The 10,053-nt window shown below is 41.3% G+C and overlaps 1 protein-coding gene across 5 annotated transcripts in view; it reads right to left on the reverse strand.

Moving 5' to 3' along the window:
• rxrba (retinoid x receptor, beta a) overlaps positions 1-5,624 on the reverse strand; it is a 33,340-nt gene extending 27,716 nt beyond the window's left edge. For 2 of the 5 annotated variants that reach the window (XM_053637604.1, XM_053637602.1), the window contains exons 1-3: positions 5,142-5,355; positions 4,733-4,873; positions 337-566 (exon numbers count right to left, since the gene is read on the reverse strand). In XM_053637604.1, the coding sequence (XP_053493579.1) occupies positions 337-566; positions 4,733-4,748 (246 nt within the window). In that variant the 5' untranslated portion in view covers positions 4,749-4,873; positions 5,142-5,355. Of the gene's footprint in view, positions 1-336; positions 567-4,732; positions 4,874-5,141; positions 5,358-5,581 lie in introns of those variants that run through there. The other 3 variants (XM_053637606.1, XM_053637605.1, XM_053637603.1) reach the window with 2 other exon arrangements.
• Between the last annotated feature and the right edge of the window lie 4,429 nt (positions 5,625-10,053).

Below are 10,053 nucleotides of genomic sequence, written 5' to 3' on the forward strand. Positions count from 1 at the left end.
TCAGAAATTTAATTGATAGTAATGATAATCAACCACAGCCCTAATCTTGCAATTCTTTGGGGGGAAAAAAAAAAAGATTCATCTCATTGGAGAAACTCCCTCCAAGCCGAATTAAATTACTATTACAGGATTTCCAGAGCAACTCACAGCAGCTCAAGAACATCACGTTTTGGAGTAGACTGTTCTTGGCCGACTCATTAGTGATTTTTTGGCCATTCTTAACAAAGAAAACGCTTCTAACTTTAAAGCTTACATTGCAATGAAACGTGATGTAACTGGTGGATTCCTGCACAACTATAATACAACACACGGATTTTTGATTGTACAGAAGCTTACCTGGGGACTGCTAATAGGGCCGTAACCCACTGATGGCGTCCCAGGGAGGCATGGGGAACCTAGAGAAGAGCTGATGACAGAAAAGGGTGATCCCATGCTGCTAATCGGACTGCTGACTGCCGAAGTAACGGGTGGCAGTGAGGTTATAGCAGCTGCTGAGGGAACCAGAGCAGGCGATTGTTTCCCTGAAGGTGGTGACGACACAGAAGAGCTGTCTGGACTTCGAGAATCTGAAAAAGAAATTACTATTTGCTTCTATCTTGTCAAATTAAAATAATGAGATTGAAAGCCTATGGGGGGGGGGGGGAGGACAAATCAAAACTGGTAGCACACTGGGCAATTTACATCCCCAAATGTTCTCACCTAGACCCATACCCTATGCTGGGTGTTACTGTTGTGGAACAGCACAGTCTGGAGTGGGTTATTCCTCTTACACAAAAGCAACCTGGCAACAATTACAATGTTTAATTTATTAATGATGTGTAACATCTGCAGGACAAATTAGTTCCTGTTGATCAGTTATGCCACTTTTCCACTGCAGGAACTAGGGACTTCTGGAGGTATTCTGTGTGTTTCCACCACAGGTACCAGGGTCTAAATTAAGTTCCAGGTAAAATATTTAGCCCTCACAAAGTCCCTACTTGGGAGGTGTGACTTGCGTGCTGAATATGCTGATTGGTTGAGTGTACGCAGCATTTTTTTTCCCCAACTACCATTTTTAAAAGTCTTTTGTGGTGCGTACAGTAACAGTTGTTTATTGCGATTTGAAACAACACAATGGGGTTTCTTAAAATATACGACAGCTGGACCGACGACGAGGTTCAGGCCTTAATAAGTATTTATGCTGAGGACGAAATACAGCGGTAACCAGAAACGTTGACTAGTGATGAAAAAGTATACTTAGAACTATGAAGTCGGTTACGCGAGCTGGCCGTTGTTCACACAGGAAAACAGTGCAGAGAGAAGCTTGTGCACACACGCGTTCGTCTCGGTCATCTTAGCAATAGCTGATCAAATCCGTTTGTTTACTTTAAGTGGAGCTTTATGAGCATTCTGAATCCGCTTTATTACCATTGCTCGGCTCTTCTCCAGCGTTTTCTCAATTACCTCTTTAGCAAAGCAATACATCTCAATCTACAGCAGCACAGCTTGAAGCTCCTCCATGCTTGTTGCTGTGCAGTGTCGTTAAGAAAATGTGATCAGACTGTCCATTTTTCAAACACTAACCTTTACCTTTAAAAAAAAAATTCATTCCATGACTGGGAATAGAACCCAAGCCATGGCAGTGAGCGCACCGAATCCGAACCACTAGCCGAGCAAACATTTTACATTATTACATCATTTTAAAAAATCCACTTACTTTGTCTCAATAATCAGTTTGATTGTAGCATACTTTGAGGCTTCATATCCTTACCAAGGGCTTGTCGTGCACAGTCATATGTCACTGGACTAATATGCCTAATCTTCACGGTACTTTAGACCACGATGGAAACGCAGACAACAAAGCTCTGGAAGAACCCTTGAAATAGTCCCATGAAAAAAGTTCCTGGGATTAATTGTTCCGGGTAATTCCGGTGGAAAAGCGGCTTTAGGTTATAACTAGGGATGCACCGAATGTTTGGCAACCGAAATTTAATAAGTGAAAAGGCCGAATAAATTTGACCGAACAATGACGTGTTTGATGACGCGTCCAAATAGCCTAGCAACCAGAGTGAGACGCGCAAATGTCACGACCTTGATGAGGGGGCGCGCGCATGCACGAGCTACATGCTCTTCGGGTATTGACGGAAGTTTACTGTGGACACGTGCGTTTGTTTTGTTTCTGTTCCGGAGTATTCCATCACGTCGCGAGACGTAAGGGAGTAGAGTACGGAAGCAGGTAAAGACGTATTTATTTAAGGGCAGGCAGACAAATCCAAATCGTAATCCAAAAAAGGTAGTCAAAACAGGCAAAGGGTTATCGGGCTATCGACAAACAGGCATAAACGGAGCAAAGCAGGATTCAGAGTCGCAATCACAGAAAACAGCGTCAAAACACAAAACAAGAAACATGAACTAGTACTATGGACTGGAAGCGGAAAAACCAGCGGGGACTAAATGAACGAATCTACAGTTTAAACTAACTAAATCTATCAAGGAACATAACATTAACAACATATCTAACTATACTATATCTACTATAATACTCTGCAAGGTGTACAGGAACGCGATCGGTGTATATCCCCAATATAGTCAGCCATATATAACCGAATGGAACCATTTTCTGCACTCTTGTCAATGCACTTTTTAATGCACTTTTTAGTTGTAGGCTACAGACTGTTACATTCTTTCAGCAGTCAGTTATAGGCCTAACATAGGCTATTCAAGAGGGGCTCAAAGATGACCACATAAAAATATTTTTATTTTACTCATTTATTTATTTAAAGTTATATTGTGCCTTGTTGGTAGCCTATGCCTGCTGGAATGAAAAAAAATGTTCAGTGTTAAATAAATATTTTGAAATTGTAGTTTTTGTAATTGATTTTTTTTCTATGAAAAGCAAGACAAAATACTAAAAAGCACATTGACTTTTTAATTTATGCAATGGTAAAAAAAATGGCAAAATACATGGAAAATTTATGGAAAATGAAATGAAAAATATTCAGCCAAGTTTTTCATTATATTTGGTTTCGGCTTCGGCCAAGAAATTCCATTTTGGTGCATCCCTAGTTATAGCCATGAGAAATAGTCACCATCTCATTTTCTCCCTTGAAGTTAACGAGACGACCAAAAAAAAAAAAAAAAAAAAACACACTTCTCGGCAGCTTGTCACGTTACCAAGAAACCACAAAGTGTAACCTCCTCCGTCAGTGATTATGTTTTTCTCTGTTAAACAGCAGCACTTTCGAGTCCCTTTGTACTAACGGCTGCGATAGAAACAATAACACATCGAGATCTTCTCACCAATCAGATTCAAGAACTCAACAACGCTGTGGCATAAAATGTAATAATGTACACGAAACTACTATCCAGAGAAGCGCATTAATACAGACTCAGGGAAACGGTCCTGGGTTTATCCTCATAATAACACTTCTAACACAGCTCATTGTATTTGTGTCCTTAACAAAAAAAAAAAAGTCAGCAAGTTACTGGCTAACGTTTCAGCTACGATGTCTTCACATCTCAGGTAAAAGTATATTCAGGTCCAGTTAGTATCTCGATCCATTTAACCACAAACCAAAAGAGGGTTTTTTTTGGTTTTTCTGACGAGACATTGTCTTTGCTGCCACAATTCAATAAACTGCACATCAGCACTACTGTATTTGTAGATGTCCCGTGGGTTTCGGTCATCTATTGGTGGTTTTTAGACCAATGTCGTAGCAGCACTTACACGCTTTATGAATTTTTTTTAATGAAAAATTTCTGACAGAGACAGAACTTCGTCACGAGCACGTCACGTTGTACGTTCCAAGGCCACTGATCTCAACTCCCAATCTTGACCGCGATTATGCTTTACGAAGTGCGATTGCGTCTGTGACAGTAAAATAACCCCAAATATCGCACATCGTAAAGCCGGCTTACCTCGCCTATTCGCTCTACTGTCAGACTACGACAGCGTTTCAGGGCCACTGCCAAGCCTAACCCTGCGATTTCTCCTTCAACAACAGAAACAATCACGTCAGAATATCATTCCTTTTGCTCAAAACATTACGAGTTGTTTTTTTCTTGAAATATTACGAAATTGTAATCAAAATATTGCAACTGTTTTCTCATAATGTAATGACTTCATTATCGCATCAATGTGTGTCGCACCATCATGCAGTTCAAGCACAGCTACAAACCAGATGAAAAGGTGATGTACCAAATGTCAATAAGGGGTGAGGTTTTGAGGGGCTCCCCCCATTTTTTTTATACAAATATCCCAGACATGAATCCTGCTTGTCCATGGCCAGGACTCCTGACCTATAACCGTCAAGCAACGAGGTGACAAAATCTAACAAAATGTTATGAAATTGGATTTCTTCTTAAAGCAATCTCTGTAAATATCACTGTAAATATTTGGAATTATTATTTCCCTAGTATTGCCTGAAACTAACATATATCTGAGGAACCGAAGGCCAAGGAATTTCTTCTTTAGGTTGCACTCTAAATATTTCAAGGCTTCACTATGACACTTTTTTAGGGGGTAAACGAACAATGCACAAAACACAGTTGTAGTTTAATTTTTGACACACACAGACAGAGAGAGAGACTGACTGACTGTATGCTCCTGCATTGTGAAATACCCTTTACAGTCTTAATAGTCTATAGGTAGCACATCCACCTCTTGAAATATATATTTGTGCCTGTTTTTTGTTTTTTAAATAATTAATTAAAAAGTCCATAGATTAATTCTGAGAAAGCAAAATGCACTCACCTCTGTTGTCGCCCATGGCCAAGGCTCTTCTCGCACAAACACCCAGGAGTTTGAATCCCGGATGAGGGTTCAACTCTACACCGAGGACTGAGGCCCTACGCCGCTGCTGCTTCTATCACCGACCAAAGCACAGCTATTTATCTACAGTTTACACACAAAAGTCAACAAAACCGATTAATAAATCCTGAAACACATTCCTAATTTTATATCTGGACGCTCCAATAACAAACTCTAATTATCCAGCAGTGTAGACTTGACCCGAGACCATTTTAAATGCTAGCTCGCTAATCAGCTAGCTTGAACAGCTACAATACAATTACACTAAGCCAAACCATTGCATTAGGTCTAAAAGAAACTGTTTCGAAATAATAGAAATATAAAAGATTTAAGTCGAATGCAAGTAGCTTACGTGTTAGATGACATGAAGGGAAATCATTTCATGGCGCCAGCGCGCTAATGAAAATCTGTAGCTCTGCAATATAAAGCTATAAACATGGATCAGACAGCATTAATATCGTTCAAGATGAAAGCAGAAGCGCGTGCAGTCTGCAAATATATCATCTGTTAAACACAAACACTCTCTCTCTCTCTCTCTCTCTCTCTCTCTCTCTCTCTCAGCTTCTACACTCTTATCTGATACACTCTTTCAGCTGCACTCCTTCCTTTCCAAACAGGAAACGAATCATTTTTACATTAGAAATGCTCGGTAAGGGTTCAGTAATCAATCAGTCTCAGGCGTCAACTCAACCCCAAGTCTAATCTCACTGACCACTAATACTACTGAAATTCACTTCACATCAACATTAGAATACAATCTGTAAAACGCCTTTTCATTTTCAATACACTCACCTGACCAGCCTGCCTTTACTATTCACACTCTCTCTCTCTCTCTCTCTCTCTCTCTCTCTCTCTCTCTCTCACACACACACACACACAATTTCCGAGATTTCTCCCATGTAAACATAAAAGTGCTCCCATGCTTCCAGGTGTCACTGATCCCTACATCCTGCAGTTAGTGTGTATATTCGGATTTCTGACGTCACTGGTTGTCCAAAAAAAGCTTAACACGTGTCATTAAGTTATTTACATCCAGAACAGTCTGCAACAATTTATTTCCCCCGGTAATCCTGACACTACGCTGATTTCTCTGTGGGAGAGTTAAGGGACCGTGTACAAATTACTTTAGGTTTCACTGTACGTTAAATCCTTTCAAGTCCCAATGAAATCAAAACTGAATTTTTGTGGCTTTTGGTATGAGTATGTTCACCTTAAGGTTGTCTATAAGCTAGTGAGCTCCAAAACAATGACAACATTCTCATTTAGAAGATTGAAAATGTACAGTCTCTCTGTAATGCCAGTACGGATCGACAATTTTGATGACATCATTCTGCACTTCAGCCTCTTATCAGATTTTCCGTCCAGTCAAATGCTCTCTAGAATCTGAAGTGTCCCGCCCACAACATTCTAACGGCTTAGCCAGGCTGTGAGGTAAGCTAAACACTATTAGCTATTGTTAAAGGGGGAGGAGCCACTCGATATGTCCAACACTGGCTTCCTGTTTCAGTGGAAATTACGTCAACAAATCGAATAATGCTATAAGGTAATACATCCATCCATTCATCCATTTTCTGTAGCGCTTATCCTACACAGGGTCGTGGGGAGCCTGGAGCCCATCCCAGGATACTTGTGGCACAAGATGGGGGACACCCTGGACAGGGTGCCAACTCATCACAGGGCACAATCACACACACTCACACTACATGCAATTTAAATTTAGAGATGCCAATCCGACTATAGCGCATGTCTTTGGACTGGGGGAAGAAACCAGAGTACCCAGAGGAAACCCCCAAAGCACGGGGAGAACATGTAAACTCTGTGCAACCAGGGCGGAGGTGGGATTTGAACCCCCAACCCCGGAGGTGCGAGGAAAATGTGCTAATTATATATTTACTGTGATATAGCACTTATTTTTATTATTATATTTTGTGGTTTTTTTTACAAAACAACTTTTATTGAAAAGATGGTAATTTTGTTTCGTTTGGATCTACTGCAACATAATTGTATTACTAGTGTGGTTTAATCCATGGATTAAATTGCTCTTGCAAAAAAATTTAGACAAACAAGGAAGAAATAACATGACGGACTGCATAGTTATATCTAAAATAACACACACAGGTAAGGGGTGTGATGCAGCATGACGTGAAGCATGTTATTTTCATATGACAGCACAGTCTGGAGTGTGTTATTCTGCTTATCCCACAGCAATTTATCAATGTTTAATTAATGATCGAAGGCAGGTTGCAGATTTGAACCATTTAGAATTAGATTAAATGTTGTGGAACGTCCGAGAGACAAGTTAGTTCCTGTTCTCACTTATGTTATAAAAGCAATAAACAGTCACTCCATCACCATTTTCCAGAGAAAACCAGAAACTCCTTTCACTCGTTTCCTGAAGACGTTCCTGTGCTGGGAAACTTCACGACACACCGTTACTGTTACAAAGCGCTGAGAACCGAGACTCTATCCATAAATGTTAAATAAAACTCCCCTAACAAAAATGTCACCACATCAACTATTATACAGTACTTTTACTTTGTTAAACAACACATTCTTAAAATTAGTTTATTATTAGTCTTAGATTATGTGGAAATGGCTGCCGTGCACATCCCTGTGAATGAACTGTTACTATAGAAACGATAACGTAGTACAACAAGCGCATTAATATAACCCTGTTGTCCGTGTTACAGCCGGAACTACAGTCTGAGCTATGCTGTTATACAGTAACAATGTGCAGATTCTGACCAATCAGATTTGAGCATTCAGCCACACTGTGGTATTGTACATAGAATGTATAATTTTAGTGAAATCTTACTCTGAAACAAATTCCACATACAGGCTCTTAGCAGGCTCTCAGCAAACGATGACTAAAGACCCACCTCTTCCACTTCAATTACAACTTTGTTATTTAAAAAAATATTTTGTTGTCTTGTGTGTTTTGTTTGGTTTTTTTTTACTATATTCCCTCCCCAACAGTTTTTAGCCTGATCATACTCTTAGTCCATGACCTAGTGAACCAGTATCAGGATGAATTTATTGATAGAAACTTCAGAGCACTTCTGTGAAGTCTAGTTCACACTACACGATTTTAAGCCCGATTTGCATGTTGCCAACAAAAACCCTTTCATCAGAGGCAAATCAGTCAGTGCTCGCCAATCGATCAGCAATCACCCGCAGTCGATCGTTATGTGTGAACTACTCAACGACGCATCAAAGAGGCTCGCCAACACATCGCCGACACCACACAGATATTTGGCAAGTTAAATATCTGGAACTGTCGGGCGACTCCACATCCTCTGGTGTGAAAAACGTCATCACTCGCAGTGACCAGGGAGACAAGCTACAGCCAATGAAGGCTAGTTCACACTACACAACTTTCGACGTCGGCAGATCACTGCGCTGTTCACGCTACATGACTTGCTATCTTGTAATTGGGAGTTTTGAAGACGATGTGGTGTTCACACGCGACAGGTGGTCACAAGCTACATGATCTGACAACGACTCTGTCACCCGATGACTCTATCTGGTGTTCAAACTACGTTTTGTCATGAAAACACACGCGAGAAGTGACACCGATATATGACGCGAAAACCATGCGCGAAACAGGAGTCGTTTATTTGAAGATGGACATAGGACAGAAACAAGTGGTGTGAGCTGTTTGTGTGATGATTTGTGCTGAAGAAACATTAAAAAAGGGAAAGACAAACAAAGTGGGTGAAAGAATGGATTAGCACACACGGGTAGCAGGGATTGTGTGTGCTACAGAAAGAGTTGGAGGTGAGTAAATAATGTTTTGTAATGACAAGCCTGTTCGTCAGGTTTCACGGTTTCCCTTCCTCACGGTGACCTCACTCCATGCCTTGCTCTCTCATTGGCTGATTGTCTCCGCAATCACTCGTTGAGTAGTTCACTCATAATGATCGACTGCTAACTGATGAGCGCCGACAGCTCGGTGACTTGCAAATCGGGCTTGAAATCGTGTAGTGTGAACTAGGCTTGAGAGAGCAAGGCATGGGGTGAGGTCACCACGAGGAACAGAAACCCGCGAAACCTGGCGAACAGGCTTGACATCGCAAAACATTTTTTAATGTTTCTTCAGCACAAATCATCGCGCGAACAGCTCACACCGCTTGTTTCTGTCCTACGAAGATTTTCAAATAAACAACTCCTGTTTCGCGCGTGGTGTGCTGGCTGACGTCATATATCCGTGTCACTTCTCCCATGTGTTTTCGTGACAAAACGTAGTTTGGACACCAGATAGAGTCATCGGGTGACAGAGTCATTGTCAGATCATGTAGCGTGTGACCCCCTGTCGTGTGTGAACACCACAACAACTTCAAGACTCCCGATTACAAGACAGCAAGTCTTGTAGCGTGAACAGTGCAGCGATCTGCCGATGTCGAAAATCATGTAGTGTGAACTAGCCTTTCCTGGTACCCTGAGAGATGGTGGGACCAGTTGAGCAGTGCTAGAGGATCGGAGGGACTGCGCTGCTGTTCAGGGTGTTGTTTTGAGCTCACACGGGATTAAATGCACATGGGGTCCTGGGGTCATTTCTTATAGTACAGGAGTTCCTCTGTGATTTTATTTCCGTCTGGCTCGGCCATGTCGGTGTTTGTTTTTCTCTATCCTGCTCTGAGAAAATTACAGGCCGAACTGTTTTCCACCAAACTCGCCGCTCGTCTCATCAGTTTAGTCTGGATTTTCTCTGCAGATTGTCCTCTCACATTTGAAAAACCATGTTTGACTGCTGCTACTTGCTACCCTCCCTGAGATATTAAACGTTTCCCAAGTTGAGAAACGAAAAGCCGATGCTTTAGAAAAGGCACTCAGCCGTATACTTGGTCTGTGAGTAGGGACGTGACGGTGAGGATATTTTCCCACTGGTTAATCGACATGTGACAACACCAGTAATACCAATATCACCGGGCTTATGAATGCCTGTGCCGCCGTGTGCATTTCACTTTAGAATTAGTGGCAATTCGGTGGCGGCAATTGCTTGAATGGTGGGTTTATTATTATTCTTAATGAAAAACACAGCAATAACAAAACAGTACAATGACAAACTGGCTTATATTAAACACAGAACTTCTGAAACCAAATCTTCCGGCATCATCTTGTCAGTCAGCTCACCTCACTCTCGTCACATGCTAAATGAAATCTGACTCCCGCTGATCTGAGCTGCGACTCATTCGGTTCATGCTGAATTGAGCAGATTATTACTATAAAAAGGCAAAACGAACGAACACTGTGCGAACGAACGC

Source organism: Ictalurus furcatus, chromosome 12 (genome assembly GCF_023375685.1).
Source record: "Ictalurus furcatus strain D&B chromosome 12, Billie_1.0, whole genome shotgun sequence".
Classification (NCBI taxonomy): domain Eukaryota; kingdom Metazoa; phylum Chordata; class Actinopteri; order Siluriformes; family Ictaluridae; genus Ictalurus; species Ictalurus furcatus.